Genomic DNA, 20,237 nt, shown 5'->3' with positions numbered 1-20,237 from the left:
CATGTCAGCAGCCAATGCGACAGCTCGATTCGCATCACATGACCGGTGTCAGAGTGACTTTGGTTCCAAATCATGCGGTGCCACCTCCACCGTACTGAGAAGCACAGAGTCGAGTTGCGGAGCAGGGCTATATTTGGAAAAATTTTTAAGTTATTTGTTTGCTTCCAACTGAAAAATAATTGGATATGTTCAACAGTAATATCAGGGAGTTTGAAGAAGATCCCTTCTTCTCGTGAGTAGACAAAACTTTTTTTAAATTTTTATAACTTCTTTATCATTTACGTAAGTGGATATACTGATAATGCATCAATTAACGAATCTCAGAAGTAATCATTTGCATAAATTGCAGCACAATAATAATCCAGTCGTGACGAAACTTCCCAAATTATGTAAACTTAGTGTTACACCGAACACAGTGCAACTAAGCTAGCGTTTTGTCAGCAAACTTATTATGTAACATATTTAATTTTAAATTATCATCTTTATTTAAAAAAAAAAAAAAAAACACGAAATCAAGGCAGACACATTGTCATTTAACTTAACCAATGGATTATGAATCTGTTGTTTGAACAGTTATGTGTGTAACCTATTAAATAAAAAGTATGCGTGACTTGTTTAAATTTAACGGTTACCTAGCAACACTTGCAGTAAAATGGGATAATAACAAAAAAAAACGGCCGCATATTAATACTGCAATGCATAGGCTACCGTTTAAAATATACTTCAGCTTTTAAATAAGCTCACTTTTAAAGCAGGGCATTAATTTGCACTTTTAGATTTTGTACAGCTTTTTTGAACAGGAAAAAAAAAGAGCAAAAAAGCTGCATCTTTGATGGCAGAACTTCCAGTGCGGTGAAGAATTAGTTGATCATGTTGAATAACCGTTCACACTTACACTGTGCTGCCACCACTTTGACTTGTTCCACGGGTGGATGCCTGCAGAGTTAAAGTGGCCACACTTGACCCGACTTCTAAGTCAAGTGTTAAGTGTTGTTGAAATTATTTTGGGGGTGCTTCTTATTTCAGTGTGGTGTGTTCATTGAAGAATTTATCTCTAATGAGCTTCATGCTGATGGGGCAGATGATTCCCAATTGCAAAAATAGAGTGACTATGTTTTACTTTTTTTTTTTTTTAAACATCTCTTTTGTTGTTGAGATTAACTTAGCATCTGCTTCCAATTCTTGTCCAACAGTGATCCATTTCGTGCTCACAGGGAGCACATGCGGCACATGATGCGCAGCTTCTCTGAGCCGTTTGGTGCTCCTGTTATACCCAGCATAACAGGCGGGAGAGGCCATGGACACAACATGGCAGAGAATCCTGGTTCCACCCTGGCACTGAGAAACCAGCACAGGGTGAGAACATTCATTTTCAAAAGGTGTTGTGTGGCAACTTTTGAGTTCACCAAATAGACCCCTTTAAATTTCATAACATATATTTATAAACACATTTACATTTAGGTCCAGATGGGATGAATTCCCCTGCTTAATTCATGAATGACTCATGTTCTCACATCATTTTTTGAGGGAGTACCAAGTTTATACAGGAAGCTGGCCAACTACAGTGTAACTGCCACTTGCAAAGGTATGGGGCTATGTGAGTCTCCGGTTTTGTGGAGGGGCAACCCCCTTGGCCTCTCTGGACAGTTATATCGAGTCCGAAGGAGGCCTATTTATAGTGCATTGTTCCACTGACACACTACTTTCAAATACACACACCAACTTCTTTGACACTCACAGTAATAGATCCCATGAGAATTCAGCTCTTCTGTGCAGAAAATAACAGATTCTTTTGATATTAATCGGGCTAGCCTTTGATGCCTTTTCAACTTACAATATGACTGCTTCAGATATCCACTGCTAAAAAAAAAATCTGTTACATTAGACTATGTGATCAAGGTGTGATGGCTTGAGAGAATCTATGGAAAAGTTGTCATTTTAATCTCAAATTTGTTGGCTTGTAATAGTAAGACAGGACCGTAGGCAGGTGTATATCTTTGATCCGCTACTATATAGCACCAAGGAATCTTTTTCAAATCTCTCCTCTCCACTGCCAAGTTATCTGTGCTAAGTCAAACTTGGAAACAGTAACCTGCCTTAATCTGGATCCCTCATGAGAGCAAGTATATTTATCCCTGATAATGACTCAGAAGCATTGCCTTGCTTGGTTTCTTTTGAGTGGCAATATACCATTTACTGTGGAGTGGCACAGAACTGATGACCTAATAGTGAATGAAGTAGAACTACATGGAAGTTTTAATTATGAATACAGAAAAAATTTTATATATGTATATATATGTATATGTGTATATATATATATATATATATATATATATATATATATATATATATATATATATATATATATATACATATATACATATATATATAATGTGTCTGTGTATAAAAAAATGTATTTTTTATTTTTTTGTTTACTTATCTATTTATAAAGCTTTTGACAAAAGTGCTAAACGCTCTATAGCTCTGAGCCAGTATGGTAAGATTTAATAGAATCAAAGCTTAAAACTATGGGGACCCATCAATTTTAGTCACAAAACACTATTTGATGTCATACAATCAGTTTTCAAAAGATAAGTAAAAGGTCCAACAGTGGTTGAGAGGCTGAGGCTCTGGTGCCACGTTGTTGGCTTTGTAATGGCATGTACTGTATGTTTGGATGTCACAGGCACTCTGTTTTCATATTGTTGCTCTTTTCGTCCATCTGTTTCGCAGAACTTGGCATCGCTGGTGTATTAGCTGCTCGATGACAGACAGCTCGCTCTCAAGCTGTTCTCCAATATCACAGCCACAAATGTGCACACAAAAATACACTACAAAAACATACACACACATAGAGCATTAACACATGTTCACAGGCACAATAACACACAGTGGCAGCTTGCAGCAATGATTTTGTAGGATGCACACACACTCATTGACCACATAATGCTGGAAGGTTGTACTCCTTGTATTAGTTTAGTAAGTATGAGCTTCCCAGTGGGAAAATCAGCCCTGTCTACCTTCCATGACGGCGAGTCAGATTTCTCCATGTCTCGCCAATATCCACCACTTGGGTCATGTTACCTTTCTGAGCTCTGTATCAGCAGGGCACTAGTTTACAAATGTACTGTTGTAAAAACAACACAACCCTGTTTTCAAACAGTATGAGGAACTAAACTATAAATCAAAATAGAATGCAATAAAGCACGTAAAGATCCATTTTAATTGGAAACAGAGGTGATGAGAGTCAATCTGAAGCCAGAATCAGTTTCAATAAAAGTCGGGAAACTGCCATGAAAAAACTAAGAGTTGTGCACAGCTTAAACACACACCTGGTAAAACATTTAGCAAGTCAAGACACCCATTAGTAACAGGTTTGGTCAGGATGATTGAATGAACGCTGTATCTTTAATTGTAAATAATGAGAAGGAATAAAACACCAATGTAAAAAAAAAATTCATGAGGTGTCCACCTCTTTACATTTTCTTTACAAATTTTTATCAATAGTACTATTTGTCTTTGTTTTAACTCCGAGCTCCCAGAGAAGCAGATATGTCAGTTCAAGGTGTACTCTAGCCTCTGTATGGGACTGAAAGAGGGATTGAAAGTAGTAAAGGCAGTTTTCAGTAGTCCAGACACCCTGAAATAATGTGTGGACCAGCAGGACTGTGCTCCTTATTTTGTGCCCTCAGTCTCTCCTTAACTCAAGCTTAGTCTAAATATAATGCTGGCATTTATTAGTTTATAGAAGCCACTGTGGGATAAAGTTGGCAAGTTGAGAGTGTTTCACATCAGTATGACCTTTGAAAAGAGCTGAGAGAGCAGCCTTGGACTCGACAACCCCCTGCTGGATTGCTATCCTGGTACTCCCTGCCTTCCTAGAATGAAGCTCGGTTTTAGTGTTAAACCCACACTAATCTCTGGCAATGTGACCCAATTACACATGGAACACAAGTCATTCAACACCCCAATGATTATGAACAGTAACCCTGCTCGTCACACCCTCAGAAAATGTGCTTGCAAACATGGTGATGGCACTTGAGATGCTTATCTGAGGCCGCAGGGCTACAAAACACCTGTGGTCTTGGCCCACAGAGCACAAGACTGAATTTGGGCTTCTCCCCTCCACACACACTCCTCACTTCTTGATGCTTGCATCTCCAGAAGGTTCATGGCCTTGAAAGGCTTTGTTGAAGGCCATGTGTAAAGTTGTGTGTAACTGTGTCAAGGGTTTAGTGACCGATGAAAGACAGCCTAGCAGCTCACTAGCACAAGCTGTAAAAAATGGAGAAAAAATATGCTTTATGTGTAGAAGAGTGGATATGAATATGGATGAGTGGAGTCACTGTGTAACTGTTGGCAAGTGACATTAAATTTGTTAAATCAATTCTGAAACAGGCCCCAATGAGGGGAAAATTTTGTTGGTGCTTTTTTTTCAGTTTCTTGTACTTGTGCAATTTAATTTCAAACATTCAGCATAGTTCAATAAATGGGCATTCACATTTGCTATTATTTCAATCATAGCTGGTTCTAGTTGTTTTTTTTTTTGTTGTTGTTGTTGGTTTTTTTTATTTTTATTGTTCAATTGTTTTTGTTTTGTTTGAGCAGATTAAAGCTTTAGTTAATTATGATTTTGATAATGAGTGAGGATTGTCTTTTGATTAAAGTGGTTAAATCTGCACAATTAGACAACAAAGAAGTGAGAAATTAATTTAAGGTTGATGTGTTTGTTGCATTTTGTTTTTTCATGAATTGAAAAATATACTTTATTAATTAATTCCCAAAGTCAAAGTCAATATTGTAGGAGATAATTAACTTTAGGAGGTCTTGTTCTGGAGGCTGCTGGCAGGCTGCTGATCTTCTGTATCTTTCAGTCTCACAGTGGACCTGAAGAAGCCTGTCACTGAACACACTTTGTTGTTTCATTACTTAATTCAGTGTTGCATTTGCAATCTAGTGTGTTGTCCAGCTGAACTCCAAGGTACATGCTGTGTTTTACATTTTGATAATCAAAAGAAATAAGTTAAAAATAAATAAATAAATAAATAAAATCAGCCATTGGTTTGTTTTTTTGTCTTTTTTATTTAAATATTTATGTTTTTAAGAGGGGAATGGAAAGGAAGATAAAAAGAGGTGATGGTAAAGGTTTAAGAATAAAGGATGAAGTTAAAAGACCCACTAAGCAGTAGAAAACAATCGTCTCTCATCACTGTGTGGCTGTAAATTTCTATTGAACTACACAGCTACACTCTCAGCACCTAATCACACCTTTAGAGGTACAAAAGATTATGACTAGGGTGGTACCCTTAAAGGTACTGCTGTTGTACCCTAACAGCACAGTTTATACCTTATAAAGATCAATACTCTTCTGCAGGCTATCTGAACTTTATAAAGTACATACTGCACTGCTAAGGGTACAACTGCAGTATCTTTGAGGGTACCACCCCAGTCACAATCCTTTATACCCCTATATGTACATTCAGGTACTTCACTTTCTGAAAGTGTAAACAATGATGACAGAGATCATCAAATGGGTTTAGGTGCTTGGGGGGTAGAGATAGAGGAAGAAAGATTCATTTAAGGATAATATATGACCTTGCAATAATGAAAAGTCTGAGGCAGAAATTCCCCCATGATATTAGAAGATTTGGAGGAATTCCTTCATACCTCAGTGTAATGAGGAATTTCCTCCATGTCCAGCGTGGAGGAAATTCTTTTTGATAGGTTTCTGGGTTTTTTCCTGGATTTTTGACAGGTTTTCCAGATTCTTAATTTGTTTCTCTAAGCTCTCCATAGAGCAGTTTTTCATTTGTTCTCTCTCTTCTATAGACTCACTAAGAGTTGATATTTTTTCGAGAGGTTCTGACTTTTCCTTCTGCCATTGCTTCTCCTGCTTTTCCAGTTCTTCTTTGAAGGAGGCTTCACTGTCTTCCTGCTCAACCAGGAGTCGGTGCTTGTGCAGCTCCCAGTGATCTTTCTGCTTCTCATTCTGTTCTTGGGTTTTAACCAGATCAGCCTTTATTTTAGAAGTTTCCTCCATCTGCTGGGCCAAGCAGTCCTCAGCTTTTGAGGCCCTTGTCCTTTCAGAAGTGAGAGCTGATTTCAGATGGCCGACGCTTAAGGAGACATCTGCATGTAGCTGGTTTTTCTTTTTAAGTTCAGCATACAGGATGGCCGTCTCCTTCTCAGAAACTGATTGCTGAGACATAATTTGTATATTAAGCTGCTCAACCTCGGTCATGAGGGCCATTTGCCCTTCAGTGGCATCGTGTTTGTCTTGAAGCTGGATAGTAAGTTGGCTGAGTTCGGCCTTGGCCTGGTCTGTTTCACTTTGCAGCTCAGATAATGAAGTCTCAGCGAGTTCCCTTTTCTGTTTCTCCTCACAGCATTCTGCTTGTAGTTTTTGCACCTGCTTTGAAGCAGATGACTGCATGATCTTACTTTTGTGAACCTGATCACCTAGTTCCTTTAGCTGATTCAGCAAATAACCCTGTTGTCTCTGAAGTGCTGAAATCTTCTCATCCCTTGCAGCCATGGTTTGATGTAATTGGTGTTCCGGGATCATCAGTAGAGTTGGGCTGTGAGGGAGGTTATTTTCTTCAACATGGTTCATGTTAGAAGATTGTTTATTTGTTGATGTGTTGGCCAGCAGAAGTTTTAGGATCGGATGTGGTTCTGCTGCTGATGGTTTATGTGTAGACGCTAATGATGAGGGGACCGATTCAGACTGTGGTTCTACTGGTGGTGTTAGAACCACAGGTTCTGAAGGGACTTCAGCGGTGATTTCTGATTTTGGATTTCCAGGTGGTATTAAGGGATTCTTCAGGTTCTCAGAATCCTTTGAAACATCACTCTTGGTGTCTTCACTCTGACTTTCGTGATCTTTAGATGTTGTCTGCAGTGCTGGAAAATCTTCACTCTTGACCGAAATGTCAGAATTGGACTCAACTTTGTCTTGAAAATCTGAAGGATTTTTAACCAGCTTTGGTAACTGAGGAAATACCTCAAGGTAATCCTCGTAGGTTTTATCAATTGATTCAAAGTGCAGATCCAAGACAGGCTCCATTGGTCTATTTTTCTTGGACTTCTTGCGCCGTTTCCTTTGAGTTTGTTGCTCAGTTGCACTTTGTTCCTCAAAGAAAAACTTCGTTTCTTGTGGAACTGGTGTTTCTTTCTCAGTAGGTTCGGTAGAATCCTGTACAGACTGCTCTACGAGGACGGCAGCCAGCTTGTCAGATCCAGCTGCTTGCTCTGAAGTTGTTCCAGGTTGGGGTACCTGGTCTGCAACAGGTTCTCTGATGGGACGCTGTGCAAATGAAACAGTTTCAGGACTGTTTTCCACAGTCGCTCCAAATGTTACATCCTGGACCTTTGTTTCTTCTTCAGATATTTTGTCCAGCTCAGCTTCTTTGTTGTCTGTCTGACTGTGATGTACAGATGTTGGATTCTCTGTCCAATGACAGGACTGGTTTGTGTTTTCAGGTGGTGAAACAGCTTCTTCAGTCTCTGATGATTGAAAACTGGAAGTCTTCTCAAGCTGTGACTCGCTGTCTTGGGTTAGAACCAACGATTCTGCAGTGAGCTCCACTGGTAATTCGGATTCTGGGCATCCGAATGTTATAAGTGAATTCATCAGGTTTCCAGCTTGCCGAGATGGAGATTCAGCAAAGTCTGGATCCTGAAATGACTGATTTGTGGCTTTAACTGGAACCTCAAAGATGGGTACCAAAGGTTTATGTTGCTTCACTTTCTTACTATATATTACTTTTCTTTCATCTTCTTGTACACCCATCTGCAAGGTAAAATTATGCAGTTCCTTCTTTATTTCTTTTTTATCTTTATACTGTTCTTGGGTTTTAACCAGAGCAGCCTTTATTTTAGAAGTTTCCTCCACCTGCTGAGCCAAGCAGTCCTCAGCTTTTGAGGCCCTTGTCCTTTCAGCAGTGAGAGCTAATTCCAGATGGCTGACTCTGATGGTGACATCTGCATGTAGCTGGTTTTTCTTTTTAAGTTCAGCATACAGGATGTTCGTCTCCTTCTCAAAAACTGATTGCTGAGATATGAGTTGTCTTTTAAGCTGCTCAACCTCGGCCATGAGGGCCATTTGCTCTTCAGTGGCATCATGTTTACCTTGAAGCTTGATGGTAAGTTGGCTGAGTTCGACCTTGGCTCGGTCGGTTTCACTTTGCAGCTCAGATAATGAAGTCTCAGCAAAATCCCTTTTCTGTTTCTCCTCACAGAGTTCTGCTCGTAGTTTTTGCACTTGCTTTGAAGCAGATGACTGCATGATCTTACTTTTGTGAACCTGATCACCTAGTTCCTTTAGCTGATTCAGCAAATAATCCTGTTGTCTCTGAAGTGCTGAAATCTTCTCATCCCTCTCAGCCAAGGTTTGATGTAATTGGTGTTCCGGGATCATCAGTAGAGTTGGGCTGTGAGGGAGGTTATTTTCTTCAACATGGTTCATGTTGAAAGATTGTTTATTTGTTGATGTGTTGGCCAGCAGAAGTTTTAGGATCGGATGTGGTTCTGCTGCTGATGGTTTATGTGTAGATGCTAATGATGAGGGGACCGATTCAGACTGTGGTTCTGCTGGTGGTGTTAGAACCACAGGTTCTGAAGGGACTTCAGCGGTGATTTCTGATTTTGGATTTCCAGGTGGTATTAAGGGATTCTTCGGGTTCTCAGAATCCTTTGAAACATCACTCTTGGTGTCTTCACTCTGACTTTCGTGACCTTCAGATGTTGTCTGCAGTGCTGGAAAATCTTCACTCTTTGACTTCTTGGACTTCTTGCGTCGTTTCCTTTGAGTTTGTTGCTCAGTTGCACTTTGTTCCTCGATAAAAAACTTTGTTTCTTGTGCAACCGGTGTTTCTTTCTCAGGAGGTTTGGTAGAATCCTGTATGGACTGCTCTGCAAGGATTGAACAAGGATTCTCTGTCCAATGACAGGACTGGTTTGTGTTTTCAGATGGTGAAACAGCTTCTTCAGTCTCTGATGATTGAAAACTGAAAATCTTCTCAAGCTGTGATTCACTATCCTTGGTTAGAACCAATGGTTCTGCAGTGAGCTCCACTGGTAATTTGGATTCTGGGCATCCAAATGTTATAGGTGGATTCATCAGGTTTTCAGATTGCTGAGATGGAAGTTCAGCAAAGTCTGGATCCTGAAATGACTGATTTGTGGCTTGAAATGGCACCTCAAAGATGGGTACCAAAGGTGTACGTTGGTTCACTTTCTTACCATGTATTACCTTTCTTTCATCTTCTTGTACACCCATCTGCAAGGTAAAGTTATGCAGTTCCTTCTTGATGTGATGATGTTTCTCAGCCTGATTAAATGGCTGGTGTGTGTTTGCAAAGAATTCTACAGGGATTTCTGATCCTGGGCCTCCAAATGTGATTTTCTGTGTATCCTCCAGGTTTTCAGATTTCTTGCAAACCTTTCTGTCATCTCTCTGACTCTCTTTATTGAGACATTCAGATTGTTTCTCAACCTGATAACGGGGCTGCTCTGTCTCTTCAATGTATTCTGCAAGAAGTTCGGTTCCAGCTGTGGTTCCTGGGGCTCCAAATGTTATCAGGAGATTCTTCAGGTTTTCACATTTCTGTGATGGAATTTCTAAAAGCTTTGATACCTGAAAAGACCCATTTTTGGGTTCAGATGGCACCTCAAAGATCGGTACCAAGAGTGTACCCCGCCTCACTTTGTTGCTTTGCTTTAATTTCCTCTGATCTTCTTTTCCATTTGTCTGCACGGGGAAAATATGCAGTTTTTTGTAGCTGTCAAGATCATTCTCAGTCTGACCAAAGGACTGATCTGTGTTTGCAATCATTTCAAGTGGAACTTCTGGTCCTGGGCCACCAAAAGTAATTTTTTGGGGCTTCTCCAGGTTCTCAGATTCCTTGCAAATATTGCTTGGTTTTTGGACAACATTGTCAGTTCCCATCACAGATAAATTGTGATCAGTTTTTTTGACGGGAGGCTGTGCAGATGAAACAGTTGCGGGATTGTTTGCCACAGTGATTCCAAAAGCAATTTTCTGGACATCATTAAGTTTCTCAGAAACTCTGCACATTTTGACCTCAATGTCTGTCTTACTCTGGTGTCTTTTAAGTTCAGGTGCCATTTTCTGCAGCGCTAGAAAATTCTTAGACCTGAAAGACCTACCAGAGTTGCACTCACTTTCCTTTTGAAGATTTGGTGGAATTTCTCCAAGTTTTTGTGAGGGAATTGACTCCTGGAAACGTTGAATGTTCCTTGATTGAAGTTGAACATTCCTGTCACGCTCCAGAGATGTAGGTCTGCTGACCTTCTCAGGTTGTCCACTGTGGACATGAACTTTTCTAAAGGTATCCATCAAAATAAACTATCAGACTTGTGTGTTTCCGCTTTCCAAAAACTGGAATCGGGATGCGTACCGAGATGCGTACTCTAAGTGTACTGACTTTATGACAGAAGCACTGAGACTTTATAGGAACGGTGATGTCACTTAAGTACTGATGTCACGTCAAAGCAAACTTGAGTTCCACTTTTGATTAAGTCATTCTATTTTAGTCATTCTAACTGTTGCTAGGCCACAACAAACTAGTCTCCACCCTTCAGAGATTAGTAGACCTGCTTGATGTTGCCAGGCAACAGCAGAAACTTATTCAAATGCAGCCAAAGTTCTGCATAAGAAAACTTGCAACAGGCATAAAATGAAAACAATATTCTTCATTCACCAAACCTTCTTACAACTAAAAAAATGTTCCCTGTGTACTACAGAAAATTTAGTGACATTACTGTAAAGATATTAAAAACACGATTTCATACTCTTACGAGCACCTGTGAAAAGGACTACACCTGAGGCTCATGAAGGATGGAAATGCCCATTCTGCTCCCCTGGCTCAGGAGTGGTTGCCACAAACATTTTCCGGCCTAGCTGGAGCCCACAAGTAGGCTACTTGTGAAATGTCTTTGACTTGCTGGGAGGAGTTCCCAGCTGGACATTCCTGTTTTGTGTAGCCTAGTTGCTGACGGCCCAGTTAGGATCCGTTTTTTCTTTTTTTTTTCTTCTTCTTCTTGTACGGTTTTTCTATTTACTTAGTTTTTTAACTGTGCTCTACTTTGTTTAATTGTGCTGTGTATGCTTATGTTGTTTTTTTTTTTTTTTCCTGTTGTCCAACAATTGTTTCTTCTTATCTGTAGCAGTTCTTACAGAAAAAGCCTGGGGTTTTACCACCAGCACCACTATTCTGTTTTGTTAACAAGAAATAAACTGTCTTTTGCAGGACTCGTTTTGTCCCCCATACATTGTTGCACTTTTCTTACTCCTAAACATGGGTCGTAACACATACTAATTGTTCAAAATTTTGTGCTGTAAACATGTAGTATTTGTACCTTGTGATTATTTCAGGTATTTCAGTGAGATGAGGTTGTTTAAAGAAGCAGAACAAAATCTGTTTAGCTGAAGTCCAATGAATGATTCATTCATTCATTCATTCATTCATTCATCATCCATACCGCTTAGTCTCGTGAAGGGTTCCGGGAGAGCTGGAGTGTATCCTAGCAATCTTTGGGCAAGAGGTGGGTACACCCTAAACAGGTTGCCAGTCCATTGTAGTACAAAATGTACAAAGCTGTGAAAGGACCACAGGACACATTTTAGATGCTATTCCTAAATGTGGAAACAGGCTCCTCCATTTTCTCCATTTTCTCATCTATCATTTATTGATCTAAATATCAATAAACCCAATCCAACCATAAATTTTATAACAGCTTTAGGTACCGTATTGGGTTTTGATTGCTATCAAGCTGTGAGAAATATGTATATTGTGCTGGATTTAAAGCCTTACTACTGTTATAACAAAAAAGGAGATGGCAGCTTTTGTTCTTTCTTCTTGGCACTTGACTGAAAAAAATTCACATATAATGATACAGCCTGTAAGTGAAACTCATTTGACCAATCAATGAATTGATGTGGTTCAAGTTCCACCCATTAGAGTCAGATGAGTAAGATTGGGACTTTAGTATGAAAATATCACGTTTTCTATGTTTAGATTTTAGTGAATTAATTTCTGTTCACTTTAAAACATGCCTTTCTGTTTCTGCATTTATGTAGGTGCTGCACACTTGAATTTCCATCCCGAATAAGAAAGTGCCTACCTACCAAGTTCTATTGCCACTACAATAGCTGCAAAGATCCAGTGTCAAGAGAACGTACTATGCCATTTTTCATAATTTTGACATATATTTTTCATATTGTTCATCATAATGCATTCACATTGGGATTTGTTTTCACTCTTACTACAAAGACTCAATCTCTGCTTTATGTAATTTCTACTATTTCTATGTGTAATCTATTTTTAAGAAGTGAAACCAGGGAATTTATCATGTAAGATGTGTTTGTATCAAAATGTTATAGAGTTGGAATATAAATCAAAACAAATAAGGTTTTCTATTTGATATGATTTTTACCTCGCTCTGTCACCTGGACTTGGAGTGAAAAAAATGGTGGTTTTCCTCCTAATTGTCTTCATCAAGAGAACGGTGGTCCACCGGTTTGACGATTCTCATTCCAAAATGAGCCTTGCTGCTTGCCAGGCAGAGGTCCAAATATTTGCCCAAATTCAGATTTTTTAAATTTTCTCTGTTGCGTGGTGCTCGTGCATTGCGCTCGTGTCTGCAACAGCTTGAAGCTTGAGACTTTATAGAATAAAAGAACAGTGTTTGGAGTCCCCAGTCAGACCGATTCTTGTGGACTATGTTGATGTCAACATGCTCTTTATATTTGTGTAAGTTATACAGATATCCAGATGCAGTCTTTTGCTTTGTTACTAATCTGATTTTGTTTGACTCTTCAGGCAATGAGCCGGTCATTGTTGCCCTTTGGCAGTACTGACAGCACGGTCAGTGGTGTCGTCTGCTGTTCAGATGCACTCTTTTTCAGACTCATTTTGATCAAGCGCATGTTCCAACTCTCGGTCACAACTGGCCACATTATTTCCTCATGATAATAATGTCATCAAGTAGGTTCCTTACTAGACCTTCACAAAGGCCCCTTTGTGATATGCAGACAAAGAAACTGCAGTTAAACAATACTCTAACCATGAATATCAAATTATCAGGGAATAGGATAATATTTTATCTTCAAGTCAAGTAAAGTAAAGACAAGGTTAGATCGTAAAATTACTTAAGACTTTAGCCTTTGCACAATCCTGACAGGAAAGAAGCATGTATCGAAAATGGTTGAATGCCTGGAAAAAGAATTAATTAATAAGTACTGACTGGATTTAACTTTGGCATCATTATCATTGATCCTTTTTTATGTTAATATTGTACAGTGCATGACTGGATTTGTTTGTGTTAACAGGAATTTTAGCAGATATACAAAGGAAAAAGGGGCAAATGTTATGTTTAAGCTCATATTCTACAGAAAAATTGAAATAAATCCAAATTCTTATACGAGTGAAAAAAAATTAACTCCGAACTGTTTTTTTCTTGTCTTGTCACCTCATCACATGCAGCAAGGTGATAAAATACAAATGTCCTTAAAGGCTCACATGTAAGACAAATGGTACACTCTCTATAGATTGTGGAATTCTTTATGAGCATTACCACCTGGTAATGCCAAGTTACCAGGTGGTGTACATAAACTCAGCCTTTCAACTCTTGTCATGACTGTTATCTTCCTTTTATTTCTGTGCAGGAAATGATGGAGAATCCTTTTAATATGTTTGACAACATGATGGCCAATATGAAAAACAGGATGGAGGAAATGCACAGAAACTTTGTGAGTTGACTTAAGTAAACTCCCCTGCTTAGCTTGTCTTGTCAGACTGTTGTGCTACCTAAAATGCAGTTACTTAACAGTGTGTTGTATTTATGTGTGTATTTTCAGGGGAGCATGCCAGCAGCTTCAAACTCCCACTCGTTTAGCTCCTCTTCAGTAATGACATATTCAAAAGTTGGAAATGAGCCTCCAAAGGTCTACCAGGCAACTTCATCGACTATTCGTGCCCCTGGAGGGGTGAGTGCAAATTTAGTGTTACAATGTGCAGTGCAATGCTGCAGTATTTCAGAACCTGCATCCCTCTTTTTCATCGCCATAATTGTTAATTCAGTTCATCTAGCATTTTGACACTGGTTGGTAGCAGTAATGTTCCACCATAAATATTGTTTTTTAACAATCCAAAAACACCAGAAGAAGTAAAACAATAAAACCATGATTTTTTTTATTTTTTTTTTTGTGTTTTTCTGATCTCTTCAACTTTCTAAACTTTTGATAAAACAAAAGTTAAAGCAAGTATTGCTATTTTGATTTATTTTTTTGAAAATAAAAACGAATTATGTGCACGGTAGCATTTTTCAGCCATGTCTCATAAATTAAATGGTACGAAGTTTGTGTTTTTGGGTCCCCACATCCCTGGTTCTATGCAAATGAAAAACCCTGATAATAATTTAAAAAAAAAAAAAAAATTAATTCACCTCAGTTCATCACTGTACAGACATTTAAATCACACTGGCTCTAAAAGGTTAAAGCCTATGGGATTCCCTGTGCTCTTTTGGGGGAGGGACTCCATTATGGCTCCACAAATGCCAGGTTGGGAACCACAGCACTAGACCACAGATTGATATGATAGAGCAGAATAGTTTACGAATAGCTGTAAACGTAGGCTACATTATGTCAGTTTATTCTGTGACATTAAAGGTAAGTTTGTGAGAGCTGCTTATTTTCTATTATTTATGCAACATATTTTCCAACACTCGCACTGGTGGGACTGTGCTCACCTCCATGTGCGCGTGCACGCCATGAACACATGAACATGTAGTGTCAGAGGTGTACACAGTGCATTACCTGCCTCAGCCAAATGCAGTAATCATCAACACATCTGCCATATTGCACCTGGCAAGGCAGCTCATTAGATGTCCACATGTGAATGGTTGTTTTGTTTAGTTGGATTAAATATGAGCCGATTCATATGAAATTTGTAAAAATTTCCATGTGGTTGTAACCATATTAGATCTGATCTTACTGGAAAAAAACTAATAGATTTAGGGCATTTAAATCTGGATTGAAGCCCTGCAATGGAATGGCGACCCTGCCTCTCGTCCAAAGGCTGGTGGGATAGGCTCCAGCTCCGTCACGACCCTTGTTCGGATTAAGCGGCTCAGATAATGAATGAATGACTGAATTAAATCTGGACTGAATTAATGAACAGAACATGAAGATTTGTTATCATACAATTCACTTTGTGAAACATTAAAACTGTGAAAATGCAAATAAGGGATATTTTTATGATGGATTTCTTTTTGCATCCAAAGCATATTAGACTAGGTCTTGCTGAAAAACTGCAAGGCTTAACATGTCCATATCTGGGCTAAATTCTATGTTTTCTTCTGATGAGCTTGTATATTCATTAAAACACAGTTTCTGATTTTTGCATACAATGCATATAATGACCTTTTATCTTTTCATCAACCACAAAAGACCTGAGATCAGTTGTAACACCCCACTCCACCACACCACCCGCCCAAGAAACAAAAACCTGTATCCCCAGTATATATGTTGACCAGCTGTGTGTCTTATTAGTTATATCATGGTGTCTTGTCCAGATTAAAGAGACCCGCCAAGCTGTGAAAGACTCTGAGAGTGGTCTTCAGAAGATGAGAATCGGACATCACATCCAGGATAGAGGGCATGTTGTTGAGAAGAAATACAACAACAAAACAGGGGAGAAGGAGTACAACCAGGACTTTCAGAATATGGATGAAAGTATGTTAAAATGTTCCATTTCCAGCCACTTGAACACAAGATTAATCAACAATGTTATCATTGTGCCTAACATGATCTTGATCCACCATCCACAGCTGAAGCACAATCTTTTGATGATGAGTGGCAGGAGAAGGTATCTCAGTTTAAGCCATCAGGCCCCATGTCTCACCTTAGGGAACCTCCGCCCCGTGCAGTTCACAGAGCAGCCATCACTAGTCCTGACATTACCCACAGGTCAGTATTCAGACCATATTAGCACTGAAGACATGTGCACATAGGATCGAATGACAAACAAGTGGAAGGGAGTCTGTGAAGTGTGGTTATTATGGTATAATATCAAACCTGGTCAACTCATGGATTGTAATATGACTGTTTCATTACTTCTGTTTTTTTCTTTCGTGTTTCTCACAGAAACCAACAAAAAAGCAAGGTGGGAGGTCAAGAAAAAACTAAAGGTCCAGGCAAGACAAATCAGTAGAAACATCAGTGTGTGCTGTTATTAAAGCCTTTTCAAGCATTTTACAGCTTAACGTGGTGCTTCCCACAAACAATGACACACCACAGTAAAACTTGCCCAGATTTTTTAAGTTACACTGTAAATGTGATGTTATACTTTTTGGTGAACTGCATACATTTTCTTAAGCAAGATACACAATTTGAACTCACTGTTTTTCAGCTGACAACATAAATCTCTGAATCTGTGTTGTAAAATCAAAACACAACAAGGCAGTTCAAATAAATATGTGTATGTGGTATTAATTTGAAAAAAAAAAAAAAGATTAGCTGACAATTTAAAGTCTGCTATTTCTTCTATGGAAGTTTCAGAACATGCAATGTGATACTTGGACAGTATAGTTAGTTTCCCTGCTGCAACGCACCTGACGCACATCACACTTAATTAGCAGACTTGTGCTAAGTTTGACATCAAACTCTAAACTAGAATTGTGCTGTTATGACATAACAGCAAGTGTAAATGCGATAATGTGTAATTACTGCTGAATAATGCAAAAAAGGTGAAGATGTCACTGAAGTTAATGAAAAACTCTTCATTTTTAAGTGGCGAAAGCTAAGATGATTGATTAGTGAGAGGCATGATGTGATCGTTTTAGTGATCTCGTGGCAATTTAAGGGAGAACTTAATTTTTTTAACTGCTCATAGAGCACTGGTGTAGCTTATTTAAATTATGGTGTTGAACTGTAATTTCATTATGACGTGACTGTTTTGGTGCTAAGGTTCACAGCATAACCTTATTATCATCACCATTGTTCAATGAATAAACCATATATACATTAAGCATCTCTGGATGTGTGTCCTTCTGACAGAGGACACTGCAGCAGCACATTCCAGCAGCTAGCAGACATGCAGTATTCTTTCCAATCTGATAAAGTATGACATAAATCAAAATAATGGAAAAATAAAGTGATAAAAAATGCAGAGAGAGGAATGCTTTCTTAAAGATAAAAAGAGAAATGAGGTGGTAAGTTGTATTGAGCAGAGATATTAGGTAAAGCTCACTTGTGGAATTTGAACCCTTGAATTGAACCAACGTTCATCACCACTTAAAAATTAACAAGTTTTTCACTAACTTCAGTGAAATCTTCAGCTTTTTTGCATTATACATCAGTAATTACACATTATCGCAGTCCCACTTGCTGTTATGTAATAACAGCGCAATTCTAGTTATTTTAAACATGAATAAAAGGGTCCCTACATATTTTTTATGGATATTGCAAATCAACACACAAATGATCAGTAAAATGTGATAATCATACTCTGCCTGTCTGTCATTATGGAAAACAGAATTGACTCATATGAATTCCACACATCTACCTTTTCTGTGTAGTTATAATTGATGACTTCGTACCAAATGTTCTAGTTCTATGTATTTTGTCTTGTGTAATCTGTGTAAAAATCACTCTTACCCTTCCCTTTTTTATATTGTTACTTTGGTTTCTTTTTGCAATTCTTTAATATTTGCTACACAGCACAAACTCTAGGCATGAAGTTTTTTGGTATGTTTTTACATGTTAAAATAAGGTCTGTCAGTATCGGCTGTTGTCTGAAAATAAACATACCGGTCATCAAAATAAATTGGTTATCAGTTTTTTTTTTTTTTTTTAAATGAGTCACAAAATAGTGTCTTCTTATGAGGTACATATTGTCTCAAAGTATATAGAGGTGTTTTATCATAGTGTAGCCTTACAAAGGCTTCATAAGAGACTGATCCTATCCTATGATGAACCTTGCTGGTGACCCAGGGTTGTAATTTGTATTCAAGCACCTTCTGATAGCTCAGATTGGCCTGATATTATACAGCTGAAGGTCCACTGAGATCTTCTCTCACATTCCTGTAGATTACACTCAAATTTATTCCTTACACATAGACAAAAAAAACCTGCAATGTCAGACATCAAAATCAAGTCTTTCGTCAACCAAGGGGCGTGCATCTTAAGAATGAAAACGTCATTTGTTTTCCTTAATAGCATCTCAGTTTAAGCTGAGCTAGAAGTAAAAGATATTTTTAAATTGATCAGGCTATTATTCAGCAGTGCGACAATAATAGTTGTAAAATTAAATAGGTCACTTCTTTTCCAGGAAATGGAAAGGACAAAGAGCTCAGCTGTAAATCAAACCACGTGACTTATTTTACACTGCTGTATCTGAAGAGATTACCTTTTTTAAATCCAATTATGTTCAGTTTAAAAATGTCAGATTACTTTGTTGTAATCTAAAATTTACCGACAAATCACTTAGCATTTATTTTATTATTTTATACGTTGTACTCAAATAACATAAACATGATCATTTTCACTGCATATCAAGAATAATAACAGAACAGCAATATCCATACAAAGGTTTTAATAAAAATATGCTACAAAAGTGTCTGAACCTTTGTCACCACCTGCTGGTCATCACTAAACAGGACTTTTTCAGTTGAATATTTACACAGCATTTACAAGAAAATATTTAAACTAAGAGAGACAAGATAAAGTGAAACGTGGGACAATTCCAACAAGCAACAATCCAAAAAATTGTTCGAGTACTCTGTCCACATGTACACGATTCACTAAGGCTGCCCTTTTCCTGCAATCTTCTTGGAACACTCCAGCAAAGCATTGTGGATATCTTTGGCACAAGAAATCTGAGACTTGATCATGCCAAGGTACTGAGCATAAGACATGGACTCTGTCTGCACGGTGTCTGGCTTGGTGGCTGTTGGGACCAAGTTCGGCGAATGTTTAGCACTGTCAATGCTCTGGGAGAGACACTCGTATGCCAGACGCTGTACAAAGAAGAAAATGGAGTTAGTTTATGTGGCCCATTTTATATAAACTATTCAAGTTATTGAGGGGACATGTTTAGATGAATAATAACATTACCATGTAACACAATGAGTACAGGAAAATGCATATTTTAAAGAAACAAATTAATAAAAAAGTTGTGATAGGCTGATTACCAAATCAATGGATTAAAATGGCCCATGACATGGCAAGAACAGAAATTACACCAGTCACCTGTTGTTGATGTGTTTACATCAAGCCATTTGCCAGTACCACGTGTTAAGATTGTTTTATCAGCTGAGTTAATTAGAACTTATTTATGCAACAAGTTATGTTTAAAAAAAAAAAAAAGTTTAAATTGTATAAAACTTTCAGGGGGGACAGTTTTAGTTCTTTACTAGGAAGGGTAATGATTAAATGATCAATCAAGATTAATAATTGCCACCAATCAGAGAAAATCATAACTTTGGGTCCATCTTACCAAACAAAGTTCTAGTTGATCACAAAGAGCGTAAAACTCCTCCAAACTTTTGTCAAAGCGCTGAACCGAAGTGTCACTGCTTTTACTTAAAGAAAAAGAGAAAAACACATCGAGAAATCACAGAAGTAATCGAGAGCCTCGTCAACATCAGAGACCATTAGCTTTAGGTAAGGCAAAGCCACCCTCTTCCCAAACGTGGTACTTACATGCCGTTATCTATTGAAGTGTTGTGGGATAAATTAATAGACGCAATCTTCATTAAATTCTAAATGAGATGAACAATAAACATTTAGGTTTGCAGTACATCACGTTAGGAAGCTTAGTACTGTAGTCTATAGATGTTTTCACTGTCACTGTTTAGCAAGCTGGATACGTAACATTACCTGCAAACTCTCCTTCAGCTGGGGAATTAGCATTTTGAATCTGTGAACTGGGTCAAAGTCTTGCTGCTGCTGTTGTTGCTGTATTGCAGTGGCTTGTTGTAATCCCGGCTGAGACATCGGCCCACCGGATTGTGGCTGTTGCGGCTGAGACGCCATCTTCACTACCGTTGTTCTTGCACTTCCGCTTCCGCTTCTTTTTTTTTTTTTCTCTCGCTACTTTCGTTTCAAATATGGTTGATTATGCCCTCAATTTAATTTTCACATTTCATTATAATATTAAAAACTAAAATATTAAAAGGTGCAATATTTATGTTAATTAGAAAGGATAATTACT

The 20,237-nt window shown here is 38.3% G+C and overlaps 2 protein-coding genes across 2 annotated transcripts; one reads left to right on the top strand and one right to left on the bottom strand.

Moving 5' to 3' along the window:
- Positions 1–95: 95 nt before the first annotated feature.
- On the top strand, positions 96–17,843 carry mlf1 (myeloid leukemia factor 1). The gene is made up of 7 exons (XM_079245779.1): positions 96–232; positions 1,194–1,356; positions 13,691–13,774; positions 13,883–14,011; positions 15,598–15,757; positions 15,853–15,991; positions 16,169–17,843. Exons 1-7 carry the CDS (start codon positions 186–188, stop codon positions 16,233–16,235), a joined length of 789 nt encoding a protein of 262 aa, XP_079101905.1. The 5' UTR covers positions 96–185; the 3' UTR covers positions 16,236–17,843.
- Positions 17,844–18,631: 788 nt separating this feature from the next.
- Positions 18,632–20,059, bottom strand: med29 (mediator complex subunit 29; the record flags this gene model as incomplete). The annotated part of the gene is made up of 4 exons (XM_079247026.1): positions 18,632–19,041; positions 19,521–19,605; positions 19,727–19,785; positions 19,904–20,059. The coding sequence occupies 4 exons, from the start codon at positions 20,057–20,059 to the stop codon at positions 18,826–18,828; spliced, it is 516 nt and encodes a 171-aa protein (XP_079103152.1). The 3' UTR covers positions 18,632–18,825.
- Positions 20,060–20,237: the final 178 nt, after the last annotated feature.

This window comes from Telmatherina bonti, assembly GCF_933228915.1.
Source record: "Telmatherina bonti genome assembly, chromosome: 9".
NCBI lineage: Eukaryota > Metazoa > Chordata > Actinopteri > Atheriniformes > Telmatherinidae > Telmatherina > Telmatherina bonti.
Note: the sequence above shows the minus strand (reverse complement) of the source record. Positions and strands in the feature narration are given on the sequence as shown.

Bases quoted from the DNA above. Each gene is read 5' to 3' on its own strand.
- mlf1 (XM_079245779.1), top strand. From the start codon at position 186: ATGTTCAACAGTAATATCAGGGAGTTTGAAGAAGATCCCTTCTTCTC. The intron at 233-1,193 runs GTGAGTAGACAA...CTTGTCCAACAG, and splicing joins GAAGAAGATCCCTTCTTCTC to TGATCCATTTCGTGCTCACA. The intron at 15,758-15,852 runs GTATGTTAAAAT...CACCATCCACAG, and splicing joins CTTTCAGAATATGGATGAAA to CTGAAGCACAATCTTTTGAT.